The sequence below is a fragment of the Ixodes scapularis genome, unplaced genomic scaffold (genome assembly GCF_016920785.2).
Source record: "Ixodes scapularis isolate PalLabHiFi unplaced genomic scaffold, ASM1692078v2 PGA_scaffold4__175_contigs__length_147842914, whole genome shotgun sequence".
NCBI lineage: Eukaryota > Metazoa > Arthropoda > Arachnida > Ixodida > Ixodidae > Ixodes > Ixodes scapularis.
This window is the reverse complement of record NW_024609879.1, coordinates 63145431-63165900: the sequence shown is the minus strand read 5'-3', so window position 1 is coordinate 63165900 and position 20470 is coordinate 63145431. Positions and strand designations below refer to the sequence as shown.

The 20470-nt window shown below is 45.1% G+C and overlaps 1 protein-coding gene across 2 annotated transcripts; it reads left to right on the top strand.

Moving 5' to 3' along the window:
* Positions 1–6934: 6934 nt before the first annotated feature.
* Positions 6935–8995, top strand: LOC120847674. Of its 2 annotated transcripts, XM_040504024.2 has the most exons (6): positions 6935–7200; positions 7575–7645; positions 8040–8257; positions 8372–8531; positions 8592–8695; positions 8884–8995. In XM_040504024.2, exons 1-6 carry the CDS (start codon positions 6983–6985, stop codon positions 8938–8940), a joined length of 828 nt encoding a protein of 275 aa, XP_040359958.2. In that variant the 5' UTR covers positions 6935–6982; the 3' UTR covers positions 8941–8995. The 2 variants fall into 2 exon arrangements, with proteins under 2 accessions (XP_040359958.2, XP_042149163.1); XM_042293229.1 differs by having other exon boundaries at positions 8040–8531.
* The last annotated feature ends 11475 nt before the right edge of the window (positions 8996–20470 follow it).

Below are 20470 nucleotides of genomic sequence, written 5' to 3'. Positions count from 1 at the left end.
GTACCTAGTTACTTTTTTCGGTAACGCGCACAACACTGGCGCAAAACGACTCAACGAAAGGTTCAAAGCCAGTTGTTTCCAAAAGGGTACATAAATAGACTTTCTTAAAGTTAGTTTCCGATCTGGATAAGCATCGTACCGGCATGATGAAAATAATCACTGGAGAAGGGGAACAAGGGGGACAAAGGACAAACATAAATCTCTGAACACAGCTGTGTTTGGAGATTTATGTTTGTCCTTCGTCCCCCTTGTTCCCCTTCTCCAGGGATTATTTTCATCATTCTTGTCCAGCTCGCTTGCACCTTTGCATTTAATTGCATTATAATAATCGTACCGGCACTCGTTCGTGTTTCACTACTGCGTGACGCACGCTGAAGACCCCAGGCTAGCGGTCGTATTGCACTGGCTAAATTGCTTATTTACAGCGTAGAGAAATGTCGCTTCATTTGGCAAACATGACTCTGTATAAATATTCCCACACAACACAATTACAATTATAGCTATTTTTAATAACGTTTCAACAAGAGCTACAACGATGTGAATTGTATTTGAAATTTATCCATAGAACTCTGTGGATATTAAATACTCAGTCTTCGGTTACTTTATTGTTCGTTCGACAGTCATCACGACCAGTCGGTTAACTGAGATTTTTTATTTGTCTTGTTAACAATTTCTGTCATGTAGTAATCGAACTTTTGAAGACAGTCACTATTAGTGACGAAATTAAGATGTAAATGCTTTGAGGAGGCAGCGTCAAAGGAGCCAACGAGACATGGGACGCGTTCCTCATGCAGCCCTTGAAGCAAATAGTGGCAGTGCACAGCCAAAGTTATCGAAACGCCATTTTCTTCCAACTGCGCTCTCTATATTGCGTGCCTGTCGTGTTTGCACAACAATGGTTGTCGGTACTTCAAGCTTGTAAGAAACGCAGAGCCTGAATTTCATCAAAGGATTTTTACGTGACCCCAGTACACCAACAACGCCACTGACTCGAAAGCTTTCTTGTCGCGTCTTAATTTTAGAAAGAGGAGCGACCTCTTTTGTTTATTCTTTCCTTAGTAAACCTCGGTGGATCAACGGGCTCTTGATACTGACGATGGAAAGTCCCCGTGGTGGTGAAATGGACCTTTTTCCAGTAAGCTTCTGCGCATGCGTACAGCCCCGCCGTCGCCATTTTTGCAGGACACCGGGACGCGGTGCCCTGCGAAAATGGCGACAGCAGCATTCTCAGCATCTATCTTCGCGCGTATCTAGTCTATTTTGATGTTTTGTTTTTTAGTATTGGCATAAAAAGGACCGAAATCAGATACAGCGGCACGATGCCAATGGGTTTGGACGAGCGGAGGCATTTTGGACTGCTCTTCTATTGTAGTTCGCAGACAACTCCCCAGACGGCTCTCCTTACTCGAAAAAGGTCAATTCGAATGCGTAATAAGGCTCATAAATGAAGCAAGAGCAGTGCGTGAGCACTCATCCTAAGGTCGTGACAATGCCACTGCAGTCATTCAGGTAGTGGCTCGTTCCCAGCCTCTGCAGTGACGTGAATAGCGGAACTCTAGCGTCGTTTTCCAACCTTAGCACGTGAATATGATAATAGGGAGTTTTCGTAGACCGGATTCGCCGTCCCACTAGCTTAGCGCGATCAAAGTCGAGCTACTGCGCACGCGCCGCCAGTTTTGCCTGCCTCGTTTGCGGTCGCGCTAGCTGAGCGGGACGGCGAATCCCGGTCTATGAAAACTCTCTAATATTAGAGGCATAATCGGTACCGGATCATGGGATTAGTTGTTTTGCTGTGATTTGAGAGGGTAGGCGCTGCTCATTATATTGCAAATTGATATGGACCCTTCGACTGATATGGGACACCGGTTTTCATTTTTCTTATTATTAAGCAGAACCGGGCGAGGTCGACGCCAGCGTTTCCTTTTTCGAAGGTGGACTTCATGGGTAGTAGGGACGTCAGAACCTCGCCGTTTTCTTGTTTTTTGTTCAAGTCTGTCAAACTTCAAACTATCGCAGCAAAAAAAAAAAAAAAAAAAGAATTGTCACAACCTGTTTGCAGTTTTTTTTTGTTTTTCTCCAAGCAACGGGCTTTCGAGGCGCTACACGTTTTGTTTAAATGTTTTGCTACTGTTATAACGTGCAGAAATAAACTAATGCATGTTCCATAGGTCGCGAACGTCACAGGTTCATTCTGAGTGCCATTCTTGAAAGTAAAAAGATGCTGGCAGGCCTCTTTATGTGAGTTTACTCGCAACGTGGAACAGCCTCCAAGAAATCGCAAACTATGAAGGCTGACTGAAATACGACAGAGTCGACACGTTTACACTGTTCCCTTATTTAGTTCAGAATAATATGCCAGTTTATTTTCCATTGACTTGATTTTTAGCTTTCGGAACACATTTCAGTATATGCCTAAAATAATTTATCAATCATTTAGTGGCAGCTTCTTAAAATTCGAAAGGATAAATTACTAGCGTTACCGAATTAATTTTTCACAATATAAATAAATAATTCCAGTTAACTGTCCTTTTTTTCCTGTGTCCCGGTCCCCGGACTACTATATTAGTAACTTTCCTGCTCGATCTTGATCAAGCTCGATCAAGCCTAGCGTCTTAATTGATCCTGGCTTATCTCCGTCTCTGTTTCTGCCCGTTGTGAAGGGTAACAAAGGGGTGATGGGCAACATATTTTATTTTGTTTCCGGGGTCACCTTTTGAGGAATGCACGTCTTTTTCTTCTTTTTTTTTTTTTTTTTTTTTTGCAAATCTTGGGTTTGAAGGTTGCCTCTGTCCGCAAACACCGCTACATCCTGTTGGGTCACTGTGGCGCCGAGCCCGGAGGACTCCCCTCAAATCGCTTTTGTCCTATACTCCGTTCACCCCTAACCTGACAGTGCGGTGGAAGCTGCACGCTCGTTGGACCACTCAACTGTCGGCCTCGAACCATGTGACCACTCCCCTCTCCGCGCACTGCTGTTCGTTGAGCGAGGTCAAGCGATAAGATTGGTCTGGCGAACACGTAGCCTCCAGCGAACTGCAAGCTTAGGGGTGAACGGAGTATGGGAGATTATGTTTCGCCCCAAACTTGACACACACACAAAAAAAAAAAACGTTCCCTCTCCATTCTTGAAAAAAAAAAATGTTCCCCTTCCCTCAAGTCTTGCTTTCCATCTCTTATCGTCCTTTTCCGCCCGGAGAACTATTTGGAAAAAAACACGCTGTGGGGAGTCGGACGGCAGCTAATGATTTTCTGTGATTGTCTACGACGGAATATTTTTCAATGCTCTCAAAGGTCTCTCGTCCAAAGCGTCCGTATGATGAGGTTGGGCAGCGACAGAAATGCCGCCGAGTAAAATCCGAATTGGAAAATCTTCTTCAAGCGTTCATCCCCACTAGCGTTCCAGGAAGCCAACCTCAACAACAAGGTGGGCTATTGGCTGATCAGAATGGCGATCATTTTTCAACTGACCTACCTCCAGATGTAGCAGAGACTGATTTTTCAAGTCAAAGCGGCAATGAGTTCTCTTCACCAGCTTTAAGTACACCTCTTGAAGATGTGACTCCAGAACCCCCAAACATCGCAGAGGAATGCGGTCCGTCTATTAAAGCGCCTGGCGAAGATGATCAAGTTGCATTTCTGGCGCCTGAGTTATCAGCCTGGTCGACGCATTACAAGATACCATTGGATGCTACATCTGCACTTCTACGAACGCTCCGTAAGGTGCCGTCCCTTTCCGGACTGCCGAAAGACGCGAGAACGTTGCGGTCATGTCCTCGTACAACTCCCGTAAGAATAATCGGAGGTGGTGCGTACGCTCACTATGGTTTGCGTGAAGGCGTTTCGTACGTGCTCTCCGGGAACGGGTCAACTCGTCTACCTGCTCATCTTGAACTAATTTTCAATGTGGATGGTGTCGCGTTGTCCTCCAGCTCAAAAAGTCAGTTCTGGCCAATCATGTGCAGCATGCCTCAGATAACAAATAGTGCTCCCTTCATCGTTGGTTGCTTCCATGGTTTTTCAAAGCCGCACAGTGTAAGCGAGTATTTGTCCGAGTTTGTTGACGATATTTCTGAAATCCTCAAGGACGGAATTGAACATGGTGGAAGACGCTACAGTTTTTTTATTAAGGCGTTTGTGTGCGATGCCCCGGCAAGGGCTTTCTTGCTCGGCATTAAAGGCCATAGCGGCTACTCTTCCTGCGGAAAATGTCGAGTTATAGGAGAATACATGAATGGGCGGGTCAGCCTTCTCGGTTCAGCTCACCAGCCAAGAACGGACAAAGATTTCCGGGAGAAGACAGACAGGGATCATAACATTCACGACACCCCTCTGGTGAGACTGCCACTCAACTTGGTCACCCAGTTCCCATTTGAGTATATGCATCTGATATGCCTAGGCGTAACAAAAAAGCTGATGCTATTGTGGTTGAGGGGGCGTCTTGGGAGCAGAATAACACCATCTACTGCAAAACACATCTCTGCGGTGCTTGAAAGCTACGCAGAATACATTCCATGTGAATTCGCTCGCAAACCACGAAGCTTGGATGATATTGACAGGTGGAAGGCGACAGAGCTTCGCCAATTCCTGCTTTACACAGGCCCCATCGTTCTTTTCAACAACCTTGATAAGAAGTATTACAGCCACTTCCTTCTCCTTAACGTGGCCATTCGACTGCTTGTCGGAGTAAAAACGTGTGCAGCGCGAGAGATGCGAGAATATGCTGGAGCGCTCCTAAGCCACTTTGTAAAGACATTCGGGGCACTTTACGGTAAAGAACACTATTCATACAACGTGCACGGGCTCCTGCATGTAGCAGAAGACGTTGAAAAGTTTGGTAGCCTCGATAACGTAAGTGCATTTCAGTTTGAAAATTATTTCCATCGGCTCAAATGTTTCTTGCAACCAGGCAACCGTCCCCTACAGCAGCTAAGCAGAAGGCTACATGAAATGAAGGTCAACCGCACAATGGGAATGTCGTCGTCTCCCGACATAGAAAGTGGTGACTACATTCTTAAAGGTGAACATTCCGAGGGACCCATTCTCCTGTCATCACAGGCACAGTTCAAAAAAGTTGAATTCTCTAATTTCACCTTGAGCACTTGCAAGGGAAATAATGTATGCATGGTTTCAGATAATGTCGTTATGATTCAGAACATCATAAAAGACAGCAGCGGCAAGTGCATGATTGTTGGAAAGAAGTTTGCTACAAAAAAATCTTTATTTGCGACACCGTGTCTGTCATCGAAGTTGAATGTCCATGTTGTTTCTGCTCTCTCGGTCTTGGCACACTGGCCACTTGAAAAAGTGTCATGCAAGTGTGTGATGCTTCCGCACAAAAATGCGTCTTTTGTCGTCCTACCTATAATTCACTCGAACGAGTTTCCGACTAACGTTAATCTGTGACCAACTGCATCACCCCTCACTGTCAAACTTTGCTTGTTGCGTCCCCAGCATCACAATATTTATGTAATTATGCGAATAGTCAACAGTCCGCGGACAGTTTTCCGCGGACAGTTAATGACTGGAATGTGCTGCCCGACTCACTTGCAGAGCTTCTTACTGTACGATCATTTTTTTTTTTTTGATGAAATTATGTTATTGTAGTCGGTTCGATGTTTTTTTTGTGACTTCTGCACGCTGTTAATCATTTTCTGTTTCATATTATTGCAGTATATATTGGCATGTTTCTCCTGTTTGACATGGTTATGTTGCTGTTATTCATTTTCTTATATTATTGCAGTATACATGTTTCTCCTGCTTGCCTTGTTATTTGTTGTTGCTGTTCTGCTGTACGTTTGCTTTTGTAAATTTCTTTCGTCCCCTCCTCCTGTAATGCCCATCGGGCCATGTAGGTATCAAATAAATAAACAGTCCGCTCTAAATTGTTACCTATTTATTTTACAGGGCATCACCTATCGCTAATACCCGCAGTTCGGCTATAGTCACATTTTTTTCAAGTCCCCTCCATTCCACTTTAGTTTCCTTCACCGGTTAAAGTAAAACTCGTGTTGTAGACACTTTTTACATTATTCTCAGAAGACTTAAGAATGGCCATGAAACACTTAGCCTAACCACACCGTAACAAAAAAAAAAAAAAAAAAATTCCAGGCAGTCCGCCCGTTGTATCCTGTTTCCCTTCGTCCGGGTGAAAGAAGAGAAGGTCTTTGTTGGGTTTCGTGCCCTTCCTTGAAAGCTAAAATCGGTGCACATCCGCTTTGGTTCTGTCAATCGGGGACCATATCTTCACTCATCGGTGATTCCACGACGCGCACTGTCACTGCCAGTTCGACTGTCGTTGCGTTGAGAATAAGCCGACCTTCTTGAGGTAAGCCCATTCTGCGTTATTCAAATTACGTTCTAGCATTTTGGGTCGAAAAATTTTTACAAAACAAATTGCTTTGGTGTCTCGCATTACAAAATTAGCTCGGTTCTAATTGTTAACAAGCAGTGTAAAAGAAAAAAAAAGAACACAGTCGTCTACGGGATAGTATACCCTCCCGCGACTTTTATAGCACTTCTTAAATTTCTATAAACATTACAGGGTTTAATTTAACAATTAAATATCATGAACATTACTTCATGATATTGTGTCGTTCTCAATTTTCTGAAAAGCTTTATTGAAGTCGAGACCGAGCTTGCCGGAAAACAAAATACTCCAGCGCAAACTATCCGCAAAGTTGACGTATACTGTTTAACGTATCACTGGATAACCATATTCACAGAAAACTCGTATTTTTATATCAGCATGTACAGTGTTGTGGACTTCGTGGACTCTCCGAATGGTAGCCTGAAGTCGATCGACGTCGTGCCTAGCACATGGTTGAAAAATGGAAAATGCTTCTGGCCCCCGTACTCGAACACGAGGCTGCTCCAGGCGGCAGCTGTTACGTGTGCGGCACCAGACCCAGCTGAGTGGACCCTGCATAATGTTTCAATTCTATGCACTGCAAGTAAGCCCAAACTGAATGTCATCCTCTCCCTGATGTTGAAAATCCAAACAGATATTTACCCATTTTTGCTTCATGTCTTTTTTTCTCCAGCCGACTACGCGACAGCAGTGCACAAATGTGAAAAATTAACCCGCACGGCGCAACTGACGTCGGAGAGCGAGGTGGACGACATCGTTCCGTTGCGTCCTATGGATGCTTCCATGGATGAATCCTTGGAGCGTGGTTGTCTGCCACCATTTCCGGATGCAGAGTAAGCCACGGGCATTAAACGGAAACATGGGGTGTTCACTGTGTGCTTAGTAATATATGGTTACGTAGCTGAAAGTTCCATGTTAAGCGCGAGACATACACGCGTTAGAACGACAAAAAAACAACAAAAAACGTGTGATCTAGCATGTCGGTCGCACGTTGGAGGGCTGTTCGCCCGTTCTGATACGGGAAAACTCAAATTCGGACGTCGTACCGCTGCGTCGGACATCGGATCGGATGCATTTTTAGAACGTGTGCCTCGCGTTTCAACGAAAGGCACTGATTTGCATGCAATCGTTTGCTATTTCGCAATTTTTATCTTGACTAAATCTTCACCAGACTGTCATGCAAAACTTTGTTTTTTTGTGTGTTCAGGAGGAACGTCTCCACAGTTGCTGATCATGGGCAGCGGCCTGGCTGCAGTCATTACAGAAACCCCTCACAAGGTTTGCCATTGCGAGTTGTGGAGTAGACACAGCCGAGGGCGTGCTATTTTCGTTAAAAAAGGCACTTATAATCGTCATGCATTTCGAGTTTGCGACGCTATTTTCTAATTTTATTTAGAGAAAAAACTTTGAGGGCTCCAGAATCAAAATAATCGAATTAGTTTGAAATGCTTTTCCGTCAACACCGGCCAAACTATAGTGTTTCTAAACCTATGACATCGCCCTAGTGCAACTGGCTTCCACTGTATGAGCCTATTTAAGTGCTATTTTAAACCTTCTAGTCAAGCGGTGAAGGAATATAATTTTGACAGATGAACCAAACTACCGACAATCGCGCGCTACTGATTTTTAGACGCTTTCCTCCAGTTATCATCTTACACATGTCTATTTTCAGATATATCACACGTGATCCTACGAGAGCTGCTCAAACTGAAGACCGACGTGACAGAGATCAAGGCAAGGATCCAGGCTCTCCAGGAATCGGAGCGACGACCACCAGCCCAGAACTCCTGCTTGCCACCTGCGGAGACGCCAGCCTTCCCTCTTCGTAACAAGGACGATGTGGCGGCTCTAGAGTCCCGGATTGTTGAAGGAGGCTACCGCCAAACTCTTGTAAGACTGTTGGTTTACTCGAGGGCCATTTTTCGGGGATGTGTTTCATCGCATGCTACTCTAGAATTTTTTTTTTTTTTTTTGCAATTCTATTCTTTGTTTCGTCTTGCTCAGGTTGAATGGCTGTCCAAGATTGGAGGCAATACGACGCGTGAAGCCGCTGTCCGCGTTCTACGTGCCACCCTGACGGACGAATTGGCGTCCCAGTATAGCTGGTTTGGAGCCAAAGGAAAGGTGCAGTTTGGCACACTGCAACTTGCTAGCGTCTTATATGGTGGGTAACACTGCTGATTTTATTGTCCGATTTTTCATTCATTTTATGTTCTTTTTTCAGACGCTGTCACCGCCACTGGAGCCATAACAAAGAAGGACTTCCAAGTCACCACGATGGGCTGGATGAAGCATGCGCGTCAGCGAGTGGAGCAGAAGCAAAAAAAGGTAGGGACCTCGTTGCACTGGCCTCGCATACAGTTATTTATTCTTTAGGTTTCACCGTAATATGATAACTTTCCAATCACTCTTAACTTTGCCCCATACGCCTTATAATTTGATATGTCCGATCGGCTTTTTGCGACGCCTTGCATCATTATACTTCCTCAAATTTTTCTTTCATCCCTTTTTTTCAGGCTGGGACTGCGATGGAGGGCTCCAGAGCTCCCTCTCCCCTGGAAGGCGATCGCTGATTTTGTAACAAAGCAATGTTTTTGTACAGAGCAATAAAATGCTGATCAATTGGAACCACTGTTTAGATCCTTCGTTTATTTTTTTTCATTGCTCCTCCGGTACAGCTTCCTTATTTGTAGTGAAAGAGGTAATCTAATGAAGACATGTAGCATAATTAAGATGTCCTAAACCTGTCGAACAGATGCTGTTTCAGAAGTTTTGTAGGCCTAGAGTGTACGTTCTGCATGCAAGAAGGTGAAATAATATAACGTAAATAATATAACGTAGAGAAGGTGAAATAATATAATATAAATATACGTTTTCGAAGCGTTGACTTAACGCCATTAATTGAGATCTCGTGTAATTCGCCATTAATTGAGATCTCGTGTAATTCAGACGTGCACTTGACGTTTCATAGAAGTCATATGGAACGCCGTGCAGACGTTAAATCGACCCTTTTGGTCGATATTCGGCCTCCAATTTTACGTCGATTGGACTTGACGTCCAAACATTAAACGTCCTTTCGACGTTGTCGCTGCAGTTATTGAGGTTTTTTCGATGTCCTTTCGACGTGTTTGTGCTGCCTCAGAAAGTGGACACGACGATCCATAGACGTCCATTAGGACGCCATGTCGACGTTAAATCAACCTTCTTGGTCGAATATTTGGCCTCCCTTTTACGTCAATTCGACGTGACGTCAAAACATTAAACTTCCTCTCGACGTTGTCGCTGTAGTTGTTCATGTTCTTTCGACGTCCTTTCGACGTGTTTGTGTTGCCTCAGAGAGTGGACACGACGATCCATAGACGTCCATTAGGACGCCATGTCGACGTTAAATGAACCTTCTTGGTCGAATATTCGGCCTCTCTTTTACGTCGATTGGACGTGACGTCAAAACACTAAACTTCCTCTCGACGTCGTCGCTGTAGTTATTGACGTTCTTTCGACGTCCTTTCGACGTGTCTGTGCTGCCTCGGAAAGTGGACTCAACGTTCCATAGACGTTCATTAGGACGTCATGTCGACGTTAAATCGACCTTCTTGGTCGAATATTTGGCCTCCCTTTTACGTCAATTCGACGTGACGTCAAAACATTAAACTTCCTCTCGACGTTGTCGCTGTAGTTGTTCATGTTCTTTCGACGTCCTTTCGACGTGTTTGTGTTGCCTCAGAGAGTGGACACGACGATCCATAGACGTCCATTAGGACGCCATGTCGACGTTAAATGAACCTTCTTGGTCGAATATTCGGCCTCTCTTTTACGTCGATTGGACGTGACGTCAAAACACTAAACTTCCTCTCGACGTCGTCGCTGTAGTTATTGACGTTCTTTCGACGTCCTTTCGACGTGTCTGTGCTGCCTCGGAAAGTGGACTCAACGTTCCATAGACGTCCATTAGGACGTCATGTCGACGTTAAATCAACCTTCTTGGTCGAATATTTGGCCTCCCTTTTACGTCAATTCGACGTGACGTCAAAACATTAAACTTCCTCTCGACGTTGTCGCTGTAGTTGTTCATGTTCTTTCGACGTCCTTTCGACGTGTTTGTGTTGCCTCAGAGAGTGGACACGACGATCCATAGACGTCCATTAGGACGCCATGTCGACGTTAAATGAACCTTCTTGGTCGAATATTCGGCCTCTCTTTTACGTCGATTGGACGTGACGTCAAAACACTAAACTTCCTCTCGACGTCGTCGCTGTAGTTATTGACGTTCTTTCGACGTCCTTTCGACGTGTCTGTGCTGCCTCGGAAAGTGGACTCAACGTTCCATAGACGTTCATTAGGACGTCATGTCGACGTTAAATCGACCTTTTTGGCCAGACATTAGGCTTTCCTTTTTACGTCGAAGAGACGTGACGTCCAAACTTCCAACGTTTTCTCGACGTCGGGTCGCGGAAGTTGTCGACGTTCTTACGACGTTCTTTCGACGTGTCGGTGCTGCCTGGGAACCTCCGTCACTAGCTGTCAAGGTTCCTAGACGGGCATTACAAGCGAGGTGTTAGCGACATCCACCAGGTGCTCTTTGCTAATCATATAATTCGTTTTAAAATTCCTTTTCGTGACTTTTTTAACAAGATATTGGTATGTTCGATCTGATGCTGCTCCTTTGAACACATATAGACTAAAAAATGAGCGACGAAATTTCGTTGTAGCATCCCTTTAAAGGGGTACTGCGCCGTTTTCTTCATAATCTCCGATCTGCCTAAAAACTTGCTAAAAACACCAACGACATCGCTGAACTAGTAACCCAAATATTTGGACAAAATAACTTTTTTTCGCGAAGTTACGCAATTTACAATTTTGGTCCTCATCGTGTTTTTCAAAGTGAAAAGCTCTACTGGCAACAATGAAAAAGTGACGTCATGGGTAGGCAAGGGCAACGTTAGATTACCTCAGTTGTGGAACTCCCGCGGAGAGGGGTACCACCCCTCACTCACTTCAGACCGCCTAGCGTAACGTCCATGGATAGTTTTTCGTTTCAAGGGACTTTAGGCGATGCTAGAGTTCCTGTATATAGCTACCTACGGTAGCAGAGTTGCGCATTCAGCCTCGGCGAGTGGCCGAAGCGCCGGCTTTCCCACACGCCCTGGATTCTTTGCTCCTCACGTGACTAAATTTGGCGAATAGCGGCGCCGCGCGCGCCGCCGCGCGTGGAAAACAGGAGAGGAGGAAAAGGAGGCGGAAAGCAGGGAAACATACGCCGGGGCGCGAGAAACGTCGGCGGAGCGAACGTAAAGGTGGCTTTTTTGGACGCCACCGGATGCTTTGCTCCTCACGTGATGGATCTGGGCGAATAGCGGCGTGGCGGCGCGGGGAAATCAAATGCGCAACTCTGCTCCCCCTTCGGGGGAGCGTATCGAGCCGCCCGACGGCGCCGTTCACGCTAGTGTGGTCAGGCCTTAACTGGAATATATGTTTTAACAACCGAAAAGCAATAACACTAATGGACAAACGGACAAAAAAGAAAAAAAAAAAAAAAAAAGGAGGGTGGGTTTGCAAACTCCGTACGTCTCAATGGACGGGCTAGATGGCGGTCTTCCTAAAGACGCCGCCGAAAGTCACGGACAGCTCCCAGGGCGCAGATTGCTAGGTATCTGGGGGTGGTTTCTTCCCCCCACTGCACGTGCAGCTGCGTCTTTCCGTTTCCTTGTTTTCCTGTTTATCTTTTCACTCGACATCTTGTAAACCCTGAGATGGGGAACGATAAAAAAAAACGGACGAAAACAACAAAATCTAAAGCTTTTTTTTTTTTTTTTTTTTTTTTTTTTTTTAAGGCAACGGTCGAGCCGTCGAATTTCTTTTGAGATGCTTGTATTGCGTTGTTTCGCTTTTTTTTTTTTTTTTTTTTACTTCTTCTGTTTCGAGCCGGTCCCATTTCGTCTGCAACTCGCTTGTTTTCATTTTGTGCTGCGCCTGCGAAAACAAACATGCGTAATAGATGGAGATGTTACATTTCCTGATATTTTAAAAGCCGAAAAAAAAAGGATTGAAGATTACCGAAAATTCCATTGACCAGAGCTGTTAATTTGCCGTTCCCAGATGGTGCCACCCAAGGAGGATAGAAGCGTAGGAGAGGGCATGACGACAGCCGTGTAGCCTCCACAAGCCATGCTCCCTTGACGCCTCGCCTTTTTCTCATTTTCCTCCTTACTCTCCTCACTCACCACGCGAAGGTGACCACATCACGTGAGCGTAGCTAGCCTTCGTCTAGCTATGGGGTACTAGAATACACAACAGGCTATAGCCTTCGATCTGATAAAACCTACCGGACGGAGCGCGCGCAAGCCTGCAAGGAGTCCTTCTACAATCAACAGTCCATCCCACACGTGACATGTCACGCGCACCAATAGCCAGAGAGATCTATGGTCACGTTGGCCACAACATCGTTAAAAATTTTTATGACTAGGCTTCACCAATATTGCAACGTGCCCTCTCCTAGTACTTCTAAACTTCTAACCTCCTTTTGCAATCACACTAGATAACTTCCCGAAAGAAAAACTCTAGCCGCCGCCCGAAATTCACATTTCATAACTTGTTCAACAAAACTGTCTCTCTCTCTCTCTCTTTTTTTTTTTTTTTATTTATTAAGCGGTAGGTTAAAACGTGAATAAAGGCAGAAGTGGTTCTTGCTAGGTCTGAGGAGTCGGATTCGCTGTGTTTTCTGCGGCCACACTAGCTGCGTGTGGATTTTGTTGTGCTAAGTACAACTATAACTGTTGTTTATTTGAGAGAGAAAAAAACACGTGTCATTCATCACCGTGTCGATGCAAAGCTTGTCCCAGCAAAAAGCAATACCGTCACTTGCCCTATCGAAGAAAGAATTCGAATATATTAGGACAAGCTTTGCATCGACACGGTGATGAATGACACGTTGTTGTGGGCCTATATTATAGATGTTTTTTTTTTTTTTTTTTTCGAATAAACAACAGTTGCAAGTGCGCCTTGTGTTGGTTCATTTCGTCTTCGTCCTTGTCTCTATTTTCGGCGGTATCACTTTTTAAAGGCTAAGTACGAATTTCCAAACGCAACCCGCTTGCGGCGTCACATCGCAAAGTGTCCGAAGTGCTCCAAGAACATAAGCAGCATCGGACGATTTGTCAAGATCGGAGTATGGCGTATGTTGCTACCACAAGCCCATCTGTTGAAGTTGTGCGATTAGAGCGCCCATCGTCCGAAAATGAAAGCAAGAATATAGAAGAAGCTGACTGGCACGTTTATACCAGCATACTTCTATGGAAGCATTTGTTGACAGGATTATTCCCGAATGCCCAAGCAAGCACGATAAGGCACTGGCACGAGCGATATATGCTAGTGGAACGCCTTTGTAATTTATGTAAGCTTGAATACTGATAGCCTAACATACGAGTGTTAGCACTTCAATAAATTGGGATGCGACTTTTTCGCCATTTTTTACAATCTTTCCAATTTTGTTCTGGAAAAAAAAAAAAGTTTTGTTCTGTATATAGTTGATTGTTTTCCTAAAGAGCTCTTTTCTTTATCGCATCGTGAAAGTTTCTGCTTTCTTTTTTGCTTCAAAACTGATCGCTACCTGTTCATCTTGCTCGTTTTCTTTTGTTTTACATAAGTGCGGCAGCGATTGTCGACGCCGGGAGAGTGTTTTGCTGGGTGTTTTTTTTTATCGTCTGCAACGTTTTCCTGTTTAGTTCGTGCTTCTTTTTATTTTCGTCTGCTATCGAGCCTCCAAAATGTCCGTTCAATGTTTGTGCGCTTTTTGCACGGTCATTTTTCTCGTTACTTTTATTTCTTTATGATGGGGCTTTGAGTGAGTTACATGAAGCGACTGCAGTGACTGTAGGAAATACATGTCGTTTTAATAGCCGACATATCGACTTGTTCGTTGTTTGGCGATAATCGGTGATAAAAACTCCCCACAAGAACGGACACCTTGCAATTTCGTTGAACGAAGCCCGCGACATTCCATTGGAAAGCTGTCGCACCAACGCTGCGACAGCTTTCCAACCTCGTGAAACCCCATCCCAGAGCCGTTGCAACTGTGCGAGCCTAGTTTAGTAGCAGATTGACAGGTATCGCACCCATTTCGGACAAAAATCGCTTCATGTGAAACGGGCGTATGTTTCCTCATCCTCCGGCAGCCAGCGATATGACCTAGCCAGCCAAGAGACGTTTGATGACTCCAAAGCCTTTTCTAACATGTATTTCAGTGAAATGATCTGCAAAGTCCCAGATCTAATGGTCCCAAGTACAAACTAGAAAAAAATGGTCCCAGATAAATATCTCCAATGTGGCTTCTACGTTTTCGGACAAATCGGATAATATCCAATAACACTCGCCGAATTTCGAGGCTGTCGGTTGCACGAATTCGACCGGTTTTTATATTTTTCTGGGAAGCTGAGAAATGTTTTGCGCTATGGAAACCTAATGCACGTATAAAGGCATTGAGCTACGCTCGATATGTGTGCTACCACTTCGCGTCATGACGAGATGAAAGTAATTAGAGTTTCATGGCTTCAACAGTTCGACTAGGGGCGGAGGCACTCACTTGATCGACTGAGGTTTTAGCGAGCACCTACGTTTCACCGAAAGACACTTTAGCGAATAGTCGGCCACCGGGAAGCGGCGTTTACAGGTGGGTCAAGTGGGTTCACATTTTTGTAATGAGCCGCCTGAGACTGTCACCGCGAAACGGTGTAAGTGCAGTGCAGGGGAGGGAGGGGGAAGGGGGGGGGGGGGGGGGGCGTTAACACGCGCTCCCGTTATTCATTAAAACGTTGACTCGCTTAAATGTCGCTGTTTACTAAAACGTCATTCGCTCATGGGACATGGACCCTTAATGACTCCCACGATATTGTATAAGACCACTAAATTAACGGTTAGGAGATAACTGTTGGACAGTATTCATTGCGAAAATATTCTGACGATTATAAATAAAATTAAGTTCAATACCCGACCACTTTCTTCAAAGTAACCGGCCTCAAAACATAGACGAAATCCTTTATTCCACCAGGAAATCACTGATTGCATAACGGATGAAATATATTGCATGGTATATCTTAGTTTCAAAACAGTCTTCTTACGGGACCATTTTTCCTACCTTGGACGTGGGACCATTAGTTCCAAGACCATTAGCTCCGGACCATTTGTTCCGGGACCATTTGTTCCGGGACCATTTGTTCCGGTACCATTAGTTTCGGGGACATAAGACCCGGACCTATACACCCCCAGTTTATATAGAACCGAAAGCGCTTTTGAGCTACCTCAACTAACTATATTTTTTGACTCCTCGGCCTTTAGCCTTTCCGGTATGCTATTTAGTATCGCGAAATTCATAATAGTTATTGCGAAATTGGCAAATGAAAATGATGCAAAAACCAACATTCAGTGCCGTGACGTCAGTGGAAGGCATGTTTGCCAGTCGAGCGAGCAGTCTAAAAAATAGAATATGCCAATCATTTGATCCGTGGAGGAGCGCGGGGACTGGAGCGAGTTTCCAAAGCATTCATTTGACACCATGAAACTGCTTCGAACCAGTTGAGAACAAATTCTACAGTCCAAAGAGTGAACCCCTGCACCTCCACTGACGTCACTTTTTCGTTGTAGCCAGTAGAGACTTTCCGTTTGAAAAACACGGTGAGGACCAAAATTGTAAATTCAAGAACTTCGTGAAAAAACATTATTTTGACCTAATATTTGGGATACTATTTTGGCGATGTTATTTGGCGAGTTTAGCAAAATTTCAAGCAAATCTGGGACCATGAAGAAATTGCCGGAGTAGCCCTTTGTATATTATTACAGTGTACTAGAATACTTGGGTAGTGCTGGGACAGGAGCGGCTCGGCAACGGGAGCTCGTGAGGGCGCGTGTATTGAAAGTTGGTGGCGGCGCTCTAGTCGAGTTATCCGGCTCGCGCAGACTGCCTTTTTTTTTTTTTTTTCACTTTGAGCGGTGCACGTGTCGGTACCACGATTTTATACACTCCGTTTCACCTCATGTTGTACCGCAGCGAAGGCTAGAAGCGCGAGCTCATAGCGTTGGCAGCTGCTCTTGGTGCACAAGAGCTTGTGCCGCCGTAGAGCAAGGAGCTCGCGCATGTAGCCTTTCCTGCGGTACAACACAAGGTGAAACAGAGTATAAGGCACATAAAAAATCGATATTTTGAAATCTTTTCTTTTTTGAAATTTTCGCGGTAGGCGAAGGGTTAGTGAACGGTTTAATAGGCCATGTTGCAATTGCAGCTTTAAAGGGAGCCATTATTGAAGGCCAACCCACTTTAGAAAGTTTGCGAACAAACAACGAGCTTTGAGCGAAAGCAACAAGGCGCTCGTTTCTGTTGTGTTTGTCCGTACCTTCTCGTTTTCTTCCTCAAGCTTAATTGTCTCTACCAATCCGCTCGTTCTGTCCTGAGATATTTAACCTGCATCACGCAGTAGTGATCACACGAACACACTGTTTTACGAGACTCATCCTGTTCGAAACGGCCAGGGGCGAGCAGGAGGTTGAGGCTCAGAAAAACCTTGAAGCGACCTGGCAAACTACCTCCCCACCCCTTGCACGCTGGTAGTAATCCGATCGAACGCCGCCCGAGTGACGCTGTCATATATTAAGTTAAGTTTGTAATTGTCCTGGAGGTTTATTTTCTGGGACGGAGGAATCGCCTCGCAAAAAGCCGACACAACTCGAGGACAAGTGGCGTCGGAAGAGGAAAAACGGGGGGAAAGAGGGTAGTGGGGGGGGGGCTTCAGTTCCCTTCCCCCTTCCAGATATTTCGGACTATTAAAGAAAAAAATACGGGGAAAGAGGGCGTGGTCGAGCTTATTTTAATCTGAAATTATTTATGCACATGTATAGCTACTGTCGCTCTTCACTGCATAAAAGATTGCGTAGATGGTCATTGTTAGAAACTCGTTGTCAGAAGGCACTACTCGTCGGAGTCGTCACATGCTTAATGGTTCGGAAGTTCAAAGCTATGTCTTTTCGACCTAAATACCCCGTGCCAATAATAATATAAAAAAGAAAGAGACTAAATGCGGGGATAAAAAGCTGGAGAAAAAACAACTATCAAGAATTCTCCGGAAGTGTTGTATTCTTGCATATTCAGAGGTTCAGAAATTCGGAACAAGTTTCTTTTACCAAAATGTGTACAGGCTAAAAGAAACACGTCCCAGGAACGTGAAGCGAAAAAAAAAAAAAGTTTTCTTTTAATGACGCGCTGAACTTGAACACTATTAGAAATCTTCTCCCATGAGTTAATTTATTCCTTCACGTGAAAAAACAATAAATACATTATTTTGTATTCTGCAGATGGCAATGATATGTACTGCTTGTGGTGTTAATTTAAATGCGATACCTCAAACAACTTAGACGAAAATAAATATCAAGTTTAGGGCATAATGGCATGTAGATACATGTTTGGACATTTCTTCGAAACTCACGTTGAATAACAATAATCACATCTTAAGACGGCACTCATTCTTAAAAAAGTATAACATCTCTACCATAAATAGCTTCGGCTACAGCGCGCTTCAAATCTGGCACAAACGATAATCGTCAAAAACCCGTCGTTCTTCCTCGCCCCTTCGGGAATTTATTTCTTTAAAACTAAGCATGCCAGAACATTGAAACAAACGGCATTGTCTTTCGTAAGGAACGTAGCACCGCGTGTAAAAGTTCGAGAAAAAAAATTACGAATGTACCTCACTACTTGAATTCAAATGAAACCGTCCGCCGGTCTTTCGAAGTTCGACGAACGTCGAACTTTTACCCTAAAAGTTCGAAGTTCGTCAAACTTCTGACTTTTCAAAATTCAAAAGTTCGAAATTTTTCGAATTTTCTTGATAAATAAGTTCGAAAGTTCGAAATTCATCAAATGTTTTGGTCAGTCAAGTTCGGAAGTTCGACAAGCATCGAACTTTGCAGCGCAATAAGTTCGAAAGTTCGAAAAACATCGAATTTTTAGCGTAATAAGTTCGACGGTTCGAAAAGCGTCGAACTTCTTAGCTTAACAAGTTCGAAAATTCGACTTCCGTCGAATTTTACGATATGGACAATTCGAAATCTTTCAAACCTTTCGACCGCTTGATTCGACCATCGAAACTTCGATTCGAAAAAAGTTCGCGGCATCCCTAAACGGTTCACGTTCTCCTGTGTGTACTGGATAAACCAGGACTCAACGAAGAGCCTCTTTCGCCAATTCTTCTTCAAGGCCAGCACGGTGCTTCCCTCAAAGTCGACAGTGTGGCCGGCTGCTTCTGCGTGCTCCGCGAGGGCGCTCGCCTCCACATCCTTCTTCGCGTAATAAGCCTCTCTGCGAAGTTCTTACTTTCGCCAACGTATGAGGCCGGGCAATCCTTGCATGGTATGCGGTAGACCAAGCCTTGGGCCCTTTTTTGGGGGGGCCAATCCTTCGGGAGGGGGAGGCGATGACCGATCGTCGACACGGCCGGCTTATGAGTCACCGCAATCCCGTAGCGACCGAGGACGCGGGAAAGGGTGCGGCTAATGTAGGGGACACAGACGCGATCGGAAGGGGGACTGCTGCGCCCTAGGGGTGGATGCCTTGATTTCTCGAGTATCCGAAGAATAAACCGAATAAACGCGGGAATGGTGCGGCTAATGTAGGGGACACACAGACGCGATCGGAATGGGGACTGCTGCGCCGCCCTAGGGGTGGATGCCTTGATTTCTGGAGTATCCGAAGAATAAACCGTTCTTGCGGAGATCCGATGTAGCGACCTTGATTTCCTCCTGGAGGCTTTTCCTTGTGGAACATGTGGCGAAGCCGCGTCTGAAGAGTGCAGAAGCCACCGACGCTTTATGACATCGGGGTGGTGGGAGTCAAACCCCAGGTATCTGCCAGTATAAGTTGGCTTCCTGTAAACAGAGTAGCCCACTGCCACTCCTGGTTAGCAGTACATCCAGAAAGGGAAGGGAACCTTTGTCTTCGCGTTCGACCGTGAATTGTAGCGACAAATCCACTGAGTCCAGGTGCTTTAGAAGACAATCCACCTCGCTGGTTTTAACGACGCAGAAACAGTCGTCCACGTAACGCAGGAACGTTTTGGGTTTAGGCTCGAAAGTGTCGAGAGTCAGCTCGCAAAGCGGTATGTACATCTTACGTCTCCCGTCGCCACCTTCAAGTCTCATCTTACATTTAACAATAAGTGCAAAGACCTCGGCTTTGTGCCCAAGAGCCTCCGGCTCAAGCGTTTTGTCCACACCGCTGAGGGACATCGCGTCATCGACCAGGCAGAACGCCGTCTTTTATGTGCCCGGATCCACGAATGCCACGACACCATCAAAGGGAAAGACATGGAACCCTTCTTCATGCGACAACAGCTGGAACATCGAATACCTGAGGTGTTCCAGGCCCTGGATACTTTGGCCAGGGACACCGCTTCCACGTGCTCTCGGACCAAAGAACAGGTGCGTGCAAAGAAGCTGGCTGCATTTCAGCCGGACAACTCAGCGACTCAGCCTCCAGCCTCCGCGGAGTCGACACAAGGTTCGTGTGCAATCTTTCATCGAGAAAGCTCTCCCCTACGCTACCAAATTTCAGGAGCGGCTTGATAGCCGAGTTGTACAACCAGAGGCTCCGGAAGTCTTTCTTTAGAGGGGGGGCTCGACATCTCCGAAATCCTCAAGGTTAGGTTGGTTTCAGGTTGACATTAATTGCCACATTTAAATGAAAACATATTAATGCACCGCCTTCGCATATTCACGCACATATCCATGGAAAACAAATTAAAACAATGGTTCAGTAAAATAACTGTAAGAAGCTTGCACTGACAACTCATACAATGATTGGATAACCACTGAAATCAGCCGCACCATGTGTTCTTTATTTTTTCTTTCCTATACCAACTGTTACATGTCAACCGCAGCTGTGCCTATGCCAAATTGGCTATCTTTAAAAATGAAAACCTTCCTTCATTTAGAGATTCTCGGGGAAGCATGATGTATTAACGCAGACGTAGACAAACAAGTGTTAAAAGTTTTAGACAAAACCCCGGGACTCGGGGGAAAAAAAGACAACACAACACGGAGTCTCAAACACAGCAAGTTGGGCCA

Excerpts from the sequence above, each read along its gene's own strand:
- LOC120847674 (XM_042293229.1), top strand. The coding sequence starts at position 6,983 with ATGTTGAAAATCCAAACAGATATTTACCCATTTTTGCTTCATGTCTTT. Across the intron at positions 7,201-7,574 it reads CCACCATTTCCGGATGCAGA|GAGGAACGTCTCCACAGTTG; the intron begins GTAAGCCACGGG and ends TTGTGTGTTCAG. Across the intron at positions 7,646-8,039 it reads TTACAGAAACCCCTCACAAG|ATATATCACACGTGATCCTA; the intron begins GTTTGCCATTGC and ends GTCTATTTTCAG.